Raw genomic sequence first — 18292 nt, forward strand, 5'->3', positions numbered from 1 at the left:
TTTTTTTATTATTCCTTTTTAAAATTAGCAATAATTTGCCTTAGATCTTTCTTAATTAAGTCCCCAAAAAAAATTCGAAATAAAAAATTCGAGGGGGGGGAGTTTTCTCCACGTCCAATCATCTGCTCACGAGCCACGTGGCACGTTGTTATTGCACGGAATGATGACCAAAATTCTTTGACCCAAAAAAAAAAAAAAAGGAGACCAAAATTCTGATTTTCTTTTTCCCGACGATATTGAATTTTCTTCCCTCTTCTTTTAATTTTCAACCTACCCGTTTGCGCCGACACATTTTCCGTTGCCGAATATGCCCCCCCGTCAATCGGCGCCCCCAGAAAACGCGTCAACAGCAGCCAACTGGCCCCCTGTCAATCGGCACCCCGCGACTCGCTGGACGCGGAGGGCGATATCGGGATTTCGCGCGATCCAGAGGCTCCCCTTGACGATCTCGCGGAGCAGCAGCGACGGGACGGCGTCGTCCGACATTAAGTAGCGAGAGATCTCCTCGTTCTGGGCGTCGTCGTCGTCTCCGAAACTCCCTCCGTCTTCCGCTCGTTCTTGTCCGAATCCAATTCCAACCGAATTGCATTCACGAGCGTCTGGAAAACCGCGGCCGATCGGACCTCGATCTCGACCCGATCCGCGAACTGTGAGTCCATCCGTCCATCCATCCATCCATCATCATCATTATCGTCATTATCGTCATCATCATCATCGGCATTCGATGGCTTGTCGTCTCAATGCGATCTGTTTCTGGATGTGTCTTTTCCTTTTTCCTTCGTCGATGCGCTCGGAGAAGCTTGTCGTCCGATGTTAATGATGGCTGCCTTTTTTATCTTTTCTGGGTGGATCTCGTGGCGTATGAGTTCGTCTCCTTGTTTTTTCTGCTCCCGCTGCTTTCGTTTCCTCGGATGTGCTCTTCGTTTTTCCGTTGTTCTTTTTCGCTGTTTCTTGGTGTCTTTGTGATCGGAGCGTTTGAATGTTACGGTACATCTGCTCGTTGAATTCGTTGTGCGCGTTGCCCTTTTGTGAATATGGGTTTGGCTTGGTGAGGGAGTTGTACGAGAGTGGAGGTTTTGGTTTCCCGAGGTAATCTGATTCTGATTTGATCTGCTTGATTTGCCGGAGGGGTAGAAAGTGAAAACTGACGCGGCCGTGTCATTTTGCCTTGTTTTTTTATCGAGTCCAGTCAGTTGAATTACACTCGACAGAGCAGATTTTGGGAGCTTTGGTCCTATGAGATTGTGGATTTAGTCGTATCTGGTGCGACATTTTCTTGTCCTTGTTTTGATTGGGATGTGTGTAACCTTTCCTTTTGATCTCAAGTCTTTTTGATCCTTTGCTCATGGATGGAGGATGTATCGCTTGCGTCGTAGAAGTATGTGCTTGCGTTTTATTTTCAATTGACCCGAGGATCTGAATTGCCCCTTGCGATGGTTGAAATGCAGAGGTTGCTAGGAGATGGCTAATTATACCCCGAAGAATATCCTCATTACTGGGGCTGCTGGGTTCATCGCGTCCCATGTCGCTAACCGCCTCATTCGTAATTACCCTGAATACAAGATAGTCGTGCTTGACAAACTCGATTATTGTTCCAATCTGAAAAACCTGATTCCTTCGCAATCGTCCCCCAACTTCAAGTTTGTGAAGGGAGACATCGGAAGTGCTGACCTTGTGAACTACCTTCTCATCACGGAGTCTATTGACACCATAATGCATTTTGCTGCTCAGACCCACGTCGACAATTCCTTTGGCAACAGCTTTGAGTTTACCAAGAATAATATTTACGGCACTCACGTCCTCTTAGAAGCCTGTAAGGTGACAGGGCAGATCAGGAGATTCATCCACGTGAGCACTGATGAAGTTTACGGAGAAACGGATGAGGATGCTGCGGTGGGAAACCACGAGGCATCTCAACTCCTCCCTACAAATCCTTACTCAGCGACAAAGGCTGGAGCGGAGATGCTTGTCATGGCATATGGTAGGTCATACGGGTTACCTGTCATAACGACCCGTGGGAACAATGTTTATGGGCCAAATCAATTTCCTGAAAAGTTGATCCCAAAGTTTATCCTTTTGGCTATGAGAGGGAAGCCTCTCCCCATTCATGGAGATGGATCCAATGTCCGTAGTTACCTCTACTGTGAGGATGTTGCTGAGGCTTTTGAGGTAGTTCTTCACAAGGGTGAGGTTGGTCATGTCTACAACATTGGCACGAAGAAGGAAAGAAGAGTGATTGATGTGGCTAAGGACATATGCAAACTCTTCTCCATGGACTCAGAAACCAGCATTAAGTTCGTAGAGAATAGGCCATTTAATGACCAGAGGTACTTTTTAGATGATCAGAAGCTGAAGAACTTAGGCTGGTCAGAACGGACTACGTGGGAAGAGGGGCTGAAGAAGACTATGGACTGGTACATTAATAATCCTGATTGGTGGGGTGATGTTTCTGGTGCGCTTCTCCCTCATCCAAGGATGCTGATGATGCCCGGTGATATTGAAAGGCATTTTGATGACTCCGAAGGAGGCGATTCTCCATCAAACGTCCCCACGACTCCTAATCAGTCCAAGATGGTTGTTCCGCCTTCTAAAAATGCGACTTCATTTAAGAAACCATCCTTGAAGTTCCTGATATATGGTAAGACTGGTTGGATTGGAGGTCTACTGGGGAGGCTATGCGAGAATGAAGGAATCCCATTTGAGTATGGAAAAGGGCGTCTTGAGTATCGGTCACAGCTTGTGGCAGACATACAGAATGTTAAGCCCACCCATGTTTTTAATGCTGCCGGTGTAACTGGTAGGCCAAATGTTGATTGGTGCGAATCCCATAAGACCGAGACGATCCGTGCCAATGTCGCTGGAACCTTGACTCTAGCGGATGTCTGTAGGGAGCATGGGCTTTTGATGATGAATTTTGCTACCGGCTGTATATTTGAGTATGATGCTGCACACCCAGAGGGCTCAGGCATTGGCTATAAGGAGGAAGACAAGCCCAATTTTACTGGCTCCTTCTATTCCAAGACAAAGGCCATGGTAAGTTGACTTCTAATTTCTATGGTTTGCCCATGTTGCCTCCATGAATAGTTCTCTTTATAGACGCAGTGATCGTTTCTGCTTATGAAAACAGGTTGAAGAGCTTTTGAAGGAATACGACAACGTTTGCACGCTCAGAGTCCGTATGCCAATATCCTCTGACCTCAACAACCCCCGCAATTTCATTACCAAGATTTCGCGCTATAACAAGGTGGTTAACATTCCAAATAGTATGACCATTTTGGATGAGCTGCTTCCCATCTCAATTGAGATGGCAAAGCGGAACTTGAGTGGAATATGGAACTTCACGAATCCTGGAGTCGTGAGCCATAATGAGATTTTGGAGATGTACAGTAAGTATATCGATCCTCAATTCAAGTGGGCGAACTTTACATTGGAGGAGCAAGCAAAAGTGATTGTTGCCCCCAGAAGCAATAACGAGATGGATGCTACTAAGTTGAAGAAAGAGTTTCCAGATTTGCTATCAATCAAGGAGTCGCTGATCAAGTACGTGTTCGAACCGAACAGGAAGAACTAAGCAGAAGAACCGGTTTTCGGCAGTGGTCATCTCATTCAGTACGTGCCCATTGCTTGAGGTTTTGTAGCTGGATTACCAACGCCATTCGTTCCATATTCATCTGATTGTTTCTACAATTGTTCCCGAGGAACAAGGATAGTTCTACTAGTAATTCGATTTGTAATTTTTGCAAGCTGCTAGTGTGTTTTCTCCAGTCCATTCTTTTGGGCGGGCTATTTGATTCATTTAGTCCCTATGTCACCTTGTTCTTCGATGACTTCAAATTAATTTTTCATTATATGAGAACTAATAATTGTTTCGACATGTTATAATTCTTTCTTTGGCATCGCGAGCTTGGGATTTAAAATAATGGATCTGTGAGTTTATTAGACAATAGTGTTTGTCAAGTAGTGTCCTAGGCGTACTCGATAAGCAATTAATTAGGGAAATTTTACAGCTTTCAATGCACAATATCTCAAAAATTGAATCATCCGAAATAAGTATACCTAACAAGTATATCGAGAGCACTCGTTAAATTTCCTTACAGGATTTGGCATTTTTAGGCAAAGCTTCTTCCACAAGCTTTAGGGTGTGTTTAACAATTTTGTTTCTGAAAACAATTTATGTTAAAAAATTATTCTTTTTTATTTCGTGCCCAGGAACAATTTCTAAACATTTAAAGGTGTTTGGTAATCACCTAAAATTTCTATTCTTGAAATAGAAAAAGAACAAAAATGCTTTTGGTAACTGCACAAAATTTCTTTTTATTAATAATATTTTAAATTTATTTATATTTATTTACTTTTTCTTTTTCTTCCCTTTCCTTGGCCATGACTAGGTCGCCGGCATCAGCGATCGACCACAAGCCCAAGCCGACGAGGGCATTGCAGCCCTCGCAGCCGCCCTCGCTAGATCTGGCGAGGGCGGCTCGCGACTTAGTCAAGTGCTGCACTCATCGAATCTGGCTAGGGTCCAGCCCTCGCCACCGCCCTCGCCAAATCTGGCAAGGGCGACTAGCGGCCTGGGCGAGGGCCGCCCTCGGCAGTCTAGGCTAGAAAGAAGAAGAAAAAAAAGCAACTTTTTTTTGCTTCTTGCTAATGTTCTAAAATTGATTCTGAGAAAAAAATTTTGCAAATTTGTTCCCGGAAACAAAAAATTTACCAAACGAATTTCTGTTCCAAAACTGATTCTGAGAACAAAAAAATAGAAATAGTTACTGTTTGGCCGGTTGCCAAACGCACCCTTAGGAACCCCAATGTTAAAAAACTACTAGATAAATTTCTACACAGCAAAGACTATGAGTCTCATTCAATGTCCTCAAGAGCGAGGCATATGAACTCTTACATGTGCCTACCACTTGGAGTTGTCCTCAAGAGCGAGGCATATGAACTCTTACATGTGCCTACCACTTGGAGTTCAGCACCACCGTAGTTGGTAGTTGCCCAGTTGATACATATTAGGATTTAACTGAACTAAATGGTAGGTGTTAAGGAGTACCGCATACCCGGTCAATTGCCTAGACACTCGATCTTGCAGTACTAGCATTTGTTGGGAACAAAAGGCCGTCTTTATTGCCATTTTCGACAGATCGATTTTCTCAATTGCGGATCAATGAGAATTTCCGGTTCGTAACCTTGTAGATAATCTTGATCAAGAGCCGAAAACTGCCGGCTCAAACAGCAATATTGAGGATCTGGCACTAAACTAAACTTAGGTATGAGACAGCCCACGAACAAGGGGGGTACACTGAGAAATTAGTAATGTAGAGAGAGAATGATATTCATAATGGGAAGGCAGAACCTCAGCTTGCAGTGCCACCATATCCCCCTGGAAATCAACTGGTTCTGTCATCTTATTCCTATGGAGGGCCGGAAAATGATGTGGATGCCAGTTCCTTGAGAAATGAGACGACGTCGTCAGAGGATCCAACCAGGTAGCGAGCATTCGTACGGGTCCGCCCTACAGTGCATGAGAAATAGTTTTCCCCCTTGAGATCGAGCACGTTCCAAGATATTTTATCCGGAGATGACCTCCTCCCACTGCCACTGGCATGGTTGTTGGTTCTTTTCTCAGGGTTCGGTAAAGGTCGTTGCGTCTTCACTGCAGATGCTTTTGACCCGCTTTTACTAGCTTGAAGCTTCAGTGAAGATCGTTTCTCCCCTGGAGACTTCAGTCCATCAGTAGCCTTGGTTCTGGCAATCCCTAGAGCATCAGAAGGAAGCTCCGGCTCGAAAAATGTGTAGACATCTTCATCCTACAGAAGAAACTCACATTATTTAGTGTCCTAAAGTTTACTTACAACTGCACTTCATCTGCTTATAGAAATTCCTCTATAATATTTTCCTTTAGCTTTTGCTTCATGAAAAAGACATCAGTTAGACAGAGATTCACCACAGAAGAGAGGCATGTAAAATAGAAAATATACAAGATACAAATGATATCAAGACAAATATTTGCATTACCTTTCCCAGGAAATGACCTACACAGAGAACATAGTCAATGGGTGTTGTCATGGATTTACTGTGAACAATCTCCCCCAATATGCGGTCAATTGCTGCACCCTAGAAAAAGATATCGAGTTTTCATGAGGGAAGCGTTAGTCACTGCTTCATAGCAACAGGAGTTACTTGCATATAATAATGGGCGTGCACTCACTTTCGTTACACCAACTGCTCGCACCTCAACTGACCGGCTACCTTGGACAACATCGACAGATGCATTAGATATTGGACCTGTCCAAAGATGTTGCAACATATCTCTTGCTTGGAGTCTTCCAAATTCAACATCTACCACCGTAGGAAACGAATGAAGATATGTCAGATGTGGAAAAGGAGATCCGGAAAGGCAGCTTAATAGTTGTAAAGGGCTTGTAGAACATTTGACTACCTGCATATTTGTAGTTCCAAACAAGCGAGGTTTCTCGGAGTTCAAAATGTGAACGAGGAGTCCTTTCTGTGAAATACTCAAAGACATGCTGAAAGATGCCATCAGGATCTTAAATTTAGAGTCTAAAATATAGAAATGGAAAATAAAGTGGCACAAAAGTAGGCACCTTTACGCTGTCAACCCATTCCATGTTCAAATGCTCTGGCATTGTTGTCATCCAATCTCCCTTTGTAAGACGTAAAAACATCCCGTTCTCAGCTGCCAACCACATGTTATACTCTGCAAAGTTCTGTGGAAGTATTCAGCCGGTTAAAAACTGCTAAACATGTAGTCAAAATGGAGGACTGTCATGAATCTAAACTTAAGTACATCATCTAAGACACTTCTGTCACTCCCACTGAGGACAACCACCGTTGTCCTCAAGTCACTGCAAAGTGCTGTCAAGGGCTCTTTCAGTTCAGGGTGCAATTTGAGGTCCATTTCTTTAATCTGATCACCCCTTCTCCCTGGAGTGTCCACTGGTTCAGTCAATGTTGCGTTAAACCCCTAAATTTTCAACCACAGAAAAATAAACGGGAATAAGTACATCAATAGCAAGAACATAAGGTCGAAAACACTGAAGTTCATGAACAATCAATGCAACTAGAGCAAGTTCTCATCAAGAAATTCCAAATTATAAAGCTAAGCTTTCACAATCCAAGTACTAATGAGCTATGTACATATCAAACTGCATAGATGCAATTATCCCTTGGCCACAATGCTTTGCCTGTGCTATGGTATGCGAATTAGTTGTACCCAAATCATGATCCAGATCAGGGCATCACATATTCATGGAACAACTCCTTCCTTAAGAGAAGCTAAAGTTCTAAAACAAGCTGCTCATAATTATTTTGGATGAGGATATAAAGCCACGGCCTTCAAATTGCAGGGTAAAAGGTATCTGTCAAATTTGTAAGACAAGACTCACTCACAAGAGTTCCTTAACTTGCTCTCAAGTATCACTTTCTCCTGGTAATCAGCTCTCTCTGTCTCTCCCTTGAAGGGAACTAAAGGGACACTACAGAACTTAGAGTGTGTTTGTTTCGGAGATAATTTCATGATAAAGGAATGCTTTCCAGGAAATCATTTTCCAGGAAAATATAATCTCCTTTTCAGGTTAGGGAATTCATTTTCTTAATTTTAAGCAAGCATATTTTGTTTGGCCGTAAATGGTTTTCTCTTGACTGGTCATTTTCAGCAAACCAAACGCGTGAAAATCCAGAAAACTAATTCGAAAGAAATTCTTTTACTCAAACAAACACACTCTTAATGTTGAAAATTTTCATAGTGGAATAAATGCTCATTGCTAAGAAGAGGTTGCTGTATTAGTACTACCTCAGGATCACCATTCAAGTCATCTAAACAGCCTCTGCCATAATGGGGAGCATGAGCACAGTAATGCCTATATATGAAGTAGGAGGTTCTGGCAGCTAAAGTTAAGGGAAAACGGCTGAGTACCAAGAACCAGTTTGACTCGAAAGTCAATATGTAAGAAGGGAGGTGGTAATATATGTCAACCTTTAGCCAACATCAGCAGCAGATGACACTTATGCTCTTCGGAGAATGGATCAATCCAAACATGAAAGTAGAGCACCACACTGGGAGTGAAGAAAATATTTGATGACCATTGTAAAAAAATCTAGTTATAGCGTCCATCTCAAAATCCAGGAGCATACCAGAATGAGTAAGCGATTATTGGATTTCAGATATCGATCAATGGCATCTTGTACTGGAAGAAAAGGTGGTACTTGTCTTGTCCTTAGCTGGGCCTCAACAACAGTATCATTTAGTTCACTGCAGAGTATATACACACTTGCAATCTATTAAATGCAGCTATGCAAGGATGCACAATGAACATATAGACGACTTCAATTTAACGGCTCTAAATATGAAAACAATTTGCATATGAGGCCTCAAATTTATTGGTCAGTCAAACATAGAGGCAAGAGTTGCACACCTTACGAACATTTCGGCCCATTCTTGCGCCGTATGGGTTGTCACATGCTTATAATTATGTCGATGACGCTTTTCCCTCTCTTCAGCAGGCATATTTAAAGCTTGGGCTATTGAAGCAGCAACCTCTGTGATGTTCCAAGGGTTCACTAGAATTGCACCAGCACCTAGGGACTGTGCCGCACCAGCAAACTATAAAATAAAGAAAGAAATAGGTAAAGCATATTCTAAGAATCAAAGCAGACAGTGGATAGTTATTCAGGTCGTGAGATTTCCGAAACAAGACCTGGGGTACTCTATCGGAAAACTCCACAAATCAAGTGGTGAGCACTAATCTTTACAAGAGCTTTGCAAACTTGTTAGCTAATTTATTTCCATATCTGGAAGCTTGAACAAATTATTAGCTTTTTGTGGAAGTAGTAGTTCAGTTGAACAATACCTTATCGCATTGAAAGCACAAGGGTGCCCAGCAAAAGCACAAAATAGGACAAACTCAATAAACGCAAGTGGATAGTCATGATCATTGTCAATTGTCCAGTATCAACAATCAGAACAGTTCAACAGCTAGAGTATCGCTTCTCTCCATTGTTCATCCCAATAGTTCTCTTCTGTTCAAAAAGCTTCCACTTGAAGTTCATACACCGTGGCTACTCAAAATGAAGTAAATAAGACAGATTAAATTCTTCCAAGGCAAAATTATGACGTGGTTCTTGGATTAAAACCATAAGCAACCCTGTTAGAATGACTTCTTAACTATATCTTTATTATTATCTAGTCAGGTGTAAACTTATTTGGCTTAATACATAGCCATAGAAGTATAATTAATGCATAACTTCCAGAGTTTTAGGAAACAAAGATAGATTTTTTAGACAGGTGGCATCAGCATAAATTCAGTAATGCAAGGGGTCTCATTATCCATGTACCAATCTGTGCAAGAGCACATTCTCAGTACTAAGCAGTTTCAAGGAAATAGGAATTTACCTCACTAAGAATTAAAACCCCTTTCTTTGCATCTTGACATGCAACAAACTCGTAACTAACAAGATTCATGCCATCCCTCACTGAAGTGACAAGTGCAACATCTGAAAAGGCAAGATCGGTTTCAATCCAACAATCCACTAATAAAGTAATGACTTAGTTATTAAAAGATAGCTTTCAGATATCCAAGACTATTATAATTATGCAGAAACAATACTTTATTATCTCGCCATCAAAGTTTTGTTCTTCCACTGAGATCTAATCACTAATTCAAAACATCCTAGCAAACAGAATACCCATGAACCTGCTACTAAGAAGCCTTTTCACTGCATCAGCATAGCATGCCCATGCTGCTCGAAGTGGGGTGGACTACAACAGTGAACCCATGAAGGAGAGAACCATTTGGAAGATAAGGCCAGGTAGGGCAATTTATGAAGAAACGCTACATCTAGGAGTAGACGAATGAAGGGAGTTCTTAAGATGAAATTATTACCAGTAACTGCGTAAAGGGCACATAGCTTATGGAAGTCAAGAGAACGATCCTGCAACAGAAAGAAGAGATCGTTACAGGAAAGTTGCATATGCCTACATGAGCCCGAGCATTAAGCATTGTGAACATTAACGTAATGGATACTGAAAACCAAAATTAACTGGAATTTGATTCTGATCCAGTTTCTTTATTATATTAGGGTTAAAGAGTCAATACAGATGAGAAGACAATATTTTCCCGGTTGAAAAAATTACTTGAGTTGAGGTTCGGCTATTGAACTGGCAATTAATCGCTACAACTTTATTGTTGTCGTCTTTCATGAAAAGAAAAATCTCCTAATGTCAAGTGCAAACCATAAGAATCATTTGTTCTCGCATTCGGACCATACGAAGGTAATATAAAAAGAACAGGAAGATTCTTGTTAGAAACAACTAGTTTGAAAAATCAAATTCCACAGGCAGTATTATCCAAGTGTGCATATCAATCAGAAAAAACTATAAGAAATTCTATAAATGTTTTTGCCAGCAGTGTAAAGAATGACAGTCTTAACTGTCAAAAGAAAAGTACTTCCAAGTACTTTGTGCATTGAATTGATGAATAAAAACTGCTATTCATTACGAATATAATGTATATCCAGCCAACACACAATCCACCATTAGCAGCAGCCTTGCAACTAAGTCAAGTCGAAAAATAAATAGAACATCCTACAATTTAATTATCATAGAGCCATTGTCAAGCTAGAAGACAAAACAGACCAGGTGATGTATAGGGACAGCCGTCAATGTTCCAAATCTTCCATTAATGCGTCCAACAATTTCATGCACTTGGCTTGTAAGTTTTTGATCTGCCACAACATACAGCACAAAAAAGTAGTGGTCAGACTCATGAACAATGAACTGCATGGTATTCACAAATTTGCTGAAGGAATGAAACAGAAACTGTATCAAAACTCTCAGAACTCGGCCATATCCAACTTATCTATAGAATGGCATTCAGTATTGCTTCGCTTAAGTTTTACAAGTTAGCACACCTCACTTCAAGTGCATTAGCAACTTAAAGAACAGCTTTTTTAATTTCCTAGAGAAATAAATAAAAACTGCAGGGGAAAATAGTTTTTAAGCAGAGAACACTGTAACCCAAACTGAGAATTGTATGTAGGAGATCAACCTTCATATTACCAATGAAAGATTTCAAACGTCAAAGCAAGCAAGATCTATGACGGGCAACAGACCATAATGAGTTGGAACCCAAACAGACTGAAAGAAACCTACATTCAGGAACATCTGTTCTTGTTGGTACAGCAATTTGCAGCAAAACAACTTTGTCATGCCAATCTGAGTTTTCTTCAAGAAATTTCTCAAATGCCAGTATCTTTTGAGGAATCCCCTTGATCATATCCAGTCGGTCGACACCTAACATCACCTGTAAAATTAAATCGTAAAAAAATCAAGTCAGATCCAAAGATGCAATTTGACCATCTAGAAGCTTCATTATATAATTCAGAGAAAAGATGACGACAAACAATGTCTTCCAAATAGTCAAGGAATGACAAAGAGAAGAAGAGATGCATGACAAGAACATTTGCCTATTGATTATGAAAAGAATATACCTTACGACCAGCAAATCTCTCTTTTAGTTCTTTTATGTGTTCCTTAACCGGTTGGTTGTCAAGTGCTCGGATGAAACGATCAGCATCTATCCCAATAGGAAACTAAAGACATTGAGCAATTAAGAGCAAAATGTAAGTTAACATTCCATGTATTGTGGGTTAAGATTAATGATATAATTTCAAATCAAAGCAATGAAAATGAAGCAGTTGTGATCAACAGACTAAACTTATACATACCGCAGCTACCCTTGTCAGCCTCCCTTGATCTTCAACTCCTTCTGGAGTACCCTCAAGCCCAAGAATACGAGTACAAGCACTCACAAAGTGCCTTGCATAGTCATAGGTGTGGAAACTGGAATGTCATGCCAAGCTAATGTCATGGTAGTCCAACGTTACAAAAGTACAAGTACTTGAAAAACAATGACTAATAGGAATGAAAACTTAAAGGCAAAAAAGCTTCTGAGGTTCTATATGTCCAAGGTGTCGAGTTGACAGACTAAAATGAATAAATACCCCACATAAGTTTTCTAATCCAGGAGACATGTTAGAGCATGGACAAGAAAAACACATACTGTCCATACTATATTTTATTCATAAACCTCCAATTTCAATAAATGTATGAGACTAGAGACTAGAGAATACACATTTTTTCGTTTTCGCAGTTCCAAACTATCTAAAACTTAAAAGTTTATAAATGCAAGTACATGCAAGAGGATGCATCTAAGATTGCAAAGCTGGAAAGACAAACCTAACGCAACATCCAAATAAAGGTTAGTCTTACCCAACCAAATCAGCAGCAAGAACAGAACGCAGAAGCTCGGACCGCGATGGCAGAGTCCTGTGAATTTCAGAGGAAGGAAATGGCGTATGGAGGAACCACCCAACTTTCATGTTGGTGTTATATTCCTTCAGGCATTTCGGCAGAAACATAAGGTGGTAATCATGGCACCAGACTACATCACCATCTTCGTAATGCTTACTTACAACATCAGCAAACATTTGATTTGCTTTCTTGTATGCAGTAAACTGAGACTGAAAACTTCTTGTAGTTGCTAGGCGATCTTCTTGTGGAAGTCCAAGATAATGAAAAAGAGGCCATAATATATTGTTGCAATAGCCATTGTAGTATTGATGAACAATCTCCTCATCAAGGAACACAGGGATACACTTCTGCGAACAAGGAAAGGAGCATATTGTAAAGTTGACATCTATATCACAAATAGACATACTGACCAATTGATCTTGGTTAAATATATTAAAAGAGTGCAAAGCGTGATATAGCACAGAAAAAATGGGGAATCTGATGCAATAATGTTACTTTTTGAGCCAAAGCATCCGTAAGAGCCCTCTGTCCAATCTCATCAGGCACATTAACACCAGCCCATCCTATCCATCTTGCCTCGAACCCCTTCACACCTTCGACAAAGTCAAATGCATCAAGATCCACCTCCTTAAATGGGGTTATCAGAATTTTTGGGGGAGAAAAGCAGTGATAGAAATATAATAAGCTAGACACCCAGGGGAGTGAGCCCTACTAATTATCTAATGGCTGCAACAGAAAGTTGGAATTTTCAGGAAAAGGAGTGACCAGATGATACTTACCCAGAAGAGCAGTAACTAGCCCCCCACCACTCATCTCGAGAGACCATGAGTCTTCACCTCTTCTGACCGCAGAGACAGGCAGTCTGTTAGCCACCACCAAGAGTCTTTGTCTGAGAGGCCTCCCGTCTGGCCTTTCACAGCCGTCAGTAAGTGCCCTTGCAGCAACAGCCCCTTCCAAAAACTGTTCAACATAAGAAATCCCGGAGTTTTCTCCTTCTCTAAAGCGCAGTTCATGTTCTAGCTCAGCCACTCTACTGATGTCAGCTGTCTCATTCGTATGGGATGCCCTTTTTCTCAGCCAACTTTCTCTTAAGAGCCGTTCTACACGACTAGGAGCATGGCCAGGGTTACTGTTGTACTTGTTTCCAGGCATACGCTCACAATTTAATTCAATCTTCGTTAACAGCTTTGCTCAGAAAACTTGAGTATCCTACATTTTTCAAAGAAGAATCAATAAAAGCCTCGACGAATTTCAGGGAGTCGGATTATAGCCAGTAGTATGTCAAGCAGAACGTATCTACTAGTACAGTTGAAGATGATAAGCACTTCTAGAAAACAAAAGAAAATTATATATACATGTGTAAATACACGAAAAAGAAAGTGGGCAAGAAAAAAGAGATAATAGAGAGAATGGGATCCACAGAATTGCATTTGTGCATAATATGGGGTCTACCATATTCCTGTTAATTAAGCACGAAAAGTAGCATTCACGTCCAGAAGACAGAAGGAACATCAGCTGCCGGGCAAGTCCATCGTATTTCTAATGTGAGAGAGAGAGAGAGAGATGTTCAAGAAACTCTGCTCTTCCTTCTCGAAAACTAACAGGCACGTTACTGTAAAATGAAAAGACAAACACATTGCATGAACGAAGACGCCATCGGTGCGAGTTGGCCGAACCATAAGCCCGAACAATCATCAAAACTTAGCGAAAGTTCATCGATACCCAGAAACTCAGTCGGTACAATCAATCGTCAGAAAAAGATGAGCATCAAAACCCACCTGAGAAATCAGCCAATAACACCACACCTCCCGAAGAAAAAGATCCTTCTTTTATATTTTGGTCGAGCTCTATGCCATCCGATTCCTTGTGTGATGGCTTTCAACTAGAAGAAACAAAGCCACTGGGGTTGGGGAGAGGGAGAGAGAGGAAATTTCGGATGGCGAGAGGACTGTCATGATAGAGCAACAGTAGAGGAGCAATATAAATTCTCGTGTAAGCTTTTATAGGGTGCACCGAGCTTTACAGCCATGCAGGAACCACCGATAGATTATGACTTTCATGTTAAGTAAGTGGTAATTACTTTCGCCCAACCCCAAGGGAACGATAAATAATTATAAGAAAAAAAAGAAATTGATGGCAACGAAAACCTAGTTTGCAGACCAAAGCTTCTGGCCATTATATCGTCCCCGTGCTATTAGCAACTAATTTTCACATGTTGAAGTGACAAATTTTCAAGAGATTTTTTAAGCAATCAAGTACGCATGGGCCGCGGTGGAATATTATCCTGTGGGTACACCACGGGCATCATCGTGGGGTGAGCTCGCAAGTCGCAACCAACTGGCAAAACTGGGCACTCATATATCTTTCCATGAGCTTCACCTGCTGCGGCTACTCAGCAGTCAATGGAAGGTTGCATTTTCTCCCTAATTTGCTGTCGTGACAGCTGTCATCCTATTTGGCATCAGGTTAATCTCCCCTGTTACAGTGGTCAGGTTCTGGAAAGCTGGCTCAATCCAACGTTATGACCCAGAATTGGAAGCTATAAATCTATTTACCTGGCCAATCGTACAAGGTAAAGAATCTGAAAACCAATTAGGAACGCTTACAAACAGCGCAAAGCGGGCAGATCGACCTCAATTATTGCATTATGTTGTCCACAGGTATCAAATGGTAGTCCAAATGTACTAAGGTTGGATGTCTAAAGCATTCACAGTAATGATCAGACTTTTCTACATAACGGATGGAAGACCTCCAAACTTAGCAAAAAGGGTCAATTCTGGAATTTAAATGGTGTCAAGATCATAAAAAAAGGAGCAAACGAAGACACTTTTGTCGGTCAATTGTACAGTGACCTCATTTCCACGGATCTTTTTTTCGAAGTTTTGAGAATGCACCAAACCGATGAAGCCCTGTCAATCTTCAAACTTCATCTCTGTGCCTAGACACGGTCCTGGTGTCCTATTCTTAAAGACAAATATCCACGGATGCCACGCGAGGTCTTCCTATAATCCAAGATGTACTTTTCATCATGTAAGTGAACAAGGTTAAAGTAATATCAGTGGAACTTTGAATGGACCAACAGTACCGTGCAATTATTTTCTGTTAAATCAGCACTTCAACAAAATAGATAGCGATATCGAATGCTTAGATCGCTCTCCGGCACAATCTGTGAACATAATATAGATAATGACAGAAATTAAACAGGTCACTTTCTGTATCCATCTTAGTGACCAATGTGATTGCAAAGGATAAGAGCACTAAACAAAAAGTAAATGATCAATATGAAAACCGAAATTCCTCAAATTCTGTGTCCTGTCTATCTATAGTCACTCAGCAGGAATTAAGACCGATGATTACTTCCTCCAATAGACCCTCAAAAGAGAAAACATTGGTCGCAAATGAGAACAAAGAACCAGCATTTTTCTCGTATCTTAGTGGGTGAGCTAACGCACAAGTGTTCATTTCCATTCAAACACTCGAAGCTCATTTCAGGGCCCCAAAAATTCCCTATAGAGAAAACCAAGACGATTCATAACTTCCCCCTAACTTCAGGGGTTATGCTGAAGTAATTCACATGCCTTATTTTTTCTAGTGCAAAGCAGTGACAGATCTACAGATATAAATTAGACCAGATAGTTTACAAAAGCTACTAGTGTACTTTTTCTCGAGGGACGCAATTAGTATGCTAACAAAATGAATATACTCTTCAAGGTGAATAAGTGAAAACCAACCATTGTATCTATCCCTTCTACATGCTCTTGCAGTGAACTACGCCAATCCTCATGGTAAACAAAATGCTGTGCGCATCTTGCTTGTGAAATTTTTCACTGTGTCCAGCTACAAAACCCTTCTTGATAAGAATTCAGATGCCTTTGCTTTTTGCTAAGTAAACAATTTTTTCGTGCGAGCAAGTTTCACTGATATGAAGTGCTCCAGAAAGAAAAAAAGAAAACAAGACGAGGCATGAGAATGGATGCCATCATTCAATGGCTTTGGGCGCAAGAATATACAAAAACCTCATCTAAACTAAAAATTTAAGCGCAAACCTCCATTCTCTTTTTTCTGCTTCCCTTTGGGCTTAGGTCGTGTTTACTCTCTGTAAAGGAGTCTCTATTCATTCATATCATTCCCTCGCTGACCTAGGAAGGGGCCAAATTGCATTTGGGAGAGCCGCTCGAAATATCTTTAAATATCTTTTTCGAGTGAGAGAGAGAAATAGGGGCCTCTGTGGTCATGAGTAGAGAAACGAAAGGGGTAGGCTTCAAAAGAAGATCACGACGCATGTGACCAAATAAGGAAGAATAAAGCCAAAAGAGACGCAACCACACCCAGAAATCGACAGAAGGGACCGGCTTGTAGCGCCCGTGTTTTTTTTCCTCTGCCAGAACAAGTCAAGTGGAGCGAAGCATCATTGCTCCGTCCGTAGAAACGTAATTCTGAAGTTGAACTTAAGGCTCGTGGAGTCACCGAAGGCTGGCCTATGCCCAGAAAAGTCGGAGGACCGTGCCAAAACTTGATGTTGCGCACGGAAAGACATCCTGACCCCCGAACCACAAACAAAGCCAGCCACTCCGATATTAATCATCATTGACAATTTCGACATCCCCACCCCAGATATTCCCGAGGATAGCGAATGATCACCGGCCCTACCACGCCTCAGCGGGCGCAGGCTGTGAAATCTTTTAGCATCAAGAGTCCCTTGGGAACTTGCTCGATATCGGGGTGGGTCGCGGGTCGTGTCCGACACACAATCCTGCAAGAGGATTTTGCACTCACCCAACGACAGACAAAGAGTTCCTTCTCGGGGTCACGTGATCCTCTCCGTGCTTTGGGATGCAGCCATGAATGGCTTCCCGAACATCGTACGAACAAGGGAAAAAGCCCCTCGCCCGGGGATGTTGCCATCTTGAAGCCTCGATGCCCATGTGCGCAAACAGGGCACGGCATGGCCGGTCTCCCCCATTTCTCGCGCTTGATTTGAGGCGTCACGTTCGGTGGCGTGAGCGGAACATCTGCCATCTAGCACTACTTGTCGCTCACTCCATATCCTCGGCTTATGGCAAGACGCGACCTAATCTTGGTTCGATTACAATAATCCTAAAGGCCACACCGCCAGACCGCAGTACGCACCACGCGCGTACTTGCATTGAAAACTTCGCTCCATGCGAGACTAGCATATTCATCTAACTTGCTGGATTTACGAGCTAATGGAATGATCAGAGCGATGGAATCATCGAGCTCGGGAAGAGCTCCCGATCGCAACCGAAGCATGGCATCGAAGAACCGGAGAGGAAAAGAAAAGCAGCGTACCTCGAAGCTCGAGTCCAGTCGCCGGCCCGCAGATTCGGCCGTATCAAAATCTTCAGAACAGCACCGCTCGCTCGCGCTGCAGGAGGACGACGACGGAAAACGAGGCCGCGCGCGCCGGAACACGATGCAGGGAGAGCGGAGGAGCATCAGCGAACGGCTAGTGCATTACGGAATCGGAATTTCGGGAACGTCGATGGAAACTTCGCGAAGAAGCGATCGATCCGGCGCAGGCCGACGAACGGAGACGGAGGACTCACCCGCGATAGCGCCGATGGCGTTGCTCGGAGCCGGAGGGGGCTCGGTCTCGACCGATCGGCTCGTGGTCAGGCGCGGACGCCAGCCCGCATTGCCCGGGGGGGGAGAGAGGATCGCCGAGCCGCGAGGCCGCCGAACGCTGCGTTTGTCCGGCGTCGGCACGGAGCGAGAGAGTGACGGCGAAAAGCTCACGAGAGAGAGAGAGAGAGAGAGAGAGAGGAGTTGAGTGGCGGACACGGTTTTGGTCAGGCTTTTCTCGCTTTTCTGGCTTTGGCGGGGGGGAAGAGGCGAGTGGTTTCTCTGTTGCCACCTCGTGCTTCGATGGTGCCTCCCTCCCTACCCACCTTATCATCATTTGGAGGGAATTTGTTCCTCCTTCCTCCCTTTTCAAATTTTCGA

General features: G+C 42.4%; 2 protein-coding genes across 7 annotated transcripts; one reads left to right on the top strand and one right to left on the bottom strand.

The window, feature by feature from the left end:
- Positions 1–400: 400 nt before the first annotated feature.
- Positions 401–3872, top strand: LOC115668286 (trifunctional UDP-glucose 4,6-dehydratase/UDP-4-keto-6-deoxy-D-glucose 3,5-epimerase/UDP-4-keto-L-rhamnose-reductase RHM1). The gene is made up of 3 exons (XM_030589763.2): positions 401–649; positions 1449–3033; positions 3128–3872. Exons 2-3 carry the CDS (start codon positions 1462–1464, stop codon positions 3569–3571), a joined length of 2016 nt encoding a protein of 671 aa, XP_030445623.1. The 5' UTR covers positions 401–649; positions 1449–1461; the 3' UTR covers positions 3572–3872.
- A 1222-nt stretch (positions 3873–5094) lies between these two features.
- On the bottom strand, positions 5095–18160 carry LOC115668261 (alpha,alpha-trehalose-phosphate synthase [UDP-forming] 1). 6 transcript variants are annotated; one of them, XR_008816595.1, is made up of 19 exons: positions 14107–14906; positions 13108–13537; positions 12824–12921; positions 12287–12675; positions 11743–11857; positions 11506–11607; positions 11168–11318; positions 10652–10740; positions 9900–9948; positions 9410–9510; positions 8433–8620; positions 8152–8269; positions 6806–6982; positions 6603–6725; positions 6437–6524; positions 6206–6336; positions 6013–6111; positions 5351–5804; positions 5095–5243 (listed from the first exon to the last, which is right to left on the bottom strand). XR_008816595.1 is itself a non-coding variant. In XM_056311494.1 (18 exons), exons 2-18 carry the CDS (start codon positions 13478–13480, stop codon positions 5409–5411), a joined length of 2787 nt encoding a protein of 928 aa, XP_056167469.1. In that variant the 5' UTR covers positions 13481–13537; positions 17639–18160; the 3' UTR covers positions 5095–5408. The 6 variants fall into 6 exon arrangements, 4 of the variants coding, with proteins under 4 accessions (XP_056167469.1, XP_030445615.1, XP_030445610.1 ...); XM_056311494.1 differs by lacking the exon at positions 14107–14906 and adding an exon at positions 17639–18160 and having other exon boundaries at positions 5095–5804; XM_030589755.2 differs by lacking the exon at positions 14107–14906 and adding an exon at positions 16375–16567 and having other exon boundaries at positions 5095–5804.
- Positions 18161–18292: the final 132 nt, after the last annotated feature.

This window comes from Syzygium oleosum, unplaced genomic scaffold, assembly GCF_021117445.2.
Source record: "Syzygium oleosum isolate NSW1041296 unplaced genomic scaffold, Sole_v2.1 Sole_v2.05, whole genome shotgun sequence".
Classification (NCBI taxonomy): domain Eukaryota; kingdom Viridiplantae; phylum Streptophyta; class Magnoliopsida; order Myrtales; family Myrtaceae; genus Syzygium; species Syzygium oleosum.

Bases quoted from the DNA above. Each gene is read 5' to 3' on its own strand.
- LOC115668286 (XM_030589763.2), top strand. From the start codon at position 1,462: ATGGCTAATTATACCCCGAAGAATATCCTCATTACTGGGGCTGCTGGG. The intron at 3,034-3,127 runs GTAAGTTGACTT...TTATGAAAACAG, and splicing joins ATTCCAAGACAAAGGCCATG to GTTGAAGAGCTTTTGAAGGA.
- LOC115668261 (XM_056311494.1), bottom strand. From the start codon at position 13,480: ATGCCTGGAAACAAGTACAACAGTAACCCTGGCCATGCTCCTAGTCGT. The intron at 11,858-12,286 runs GTAAGACTAACC...ATGACATTCCAG, and splicing joins CTTGCTGCTGATTTGGTTGG to TTTCCACACCTATGACTATG. The intron at 5,805-6,012 runs GTAATGCAAATA...TTTCTTCTGTAG, and splicing joins TAGGTCATTTCCTGGGAAAG to GATGAAGATGTCTACACATT.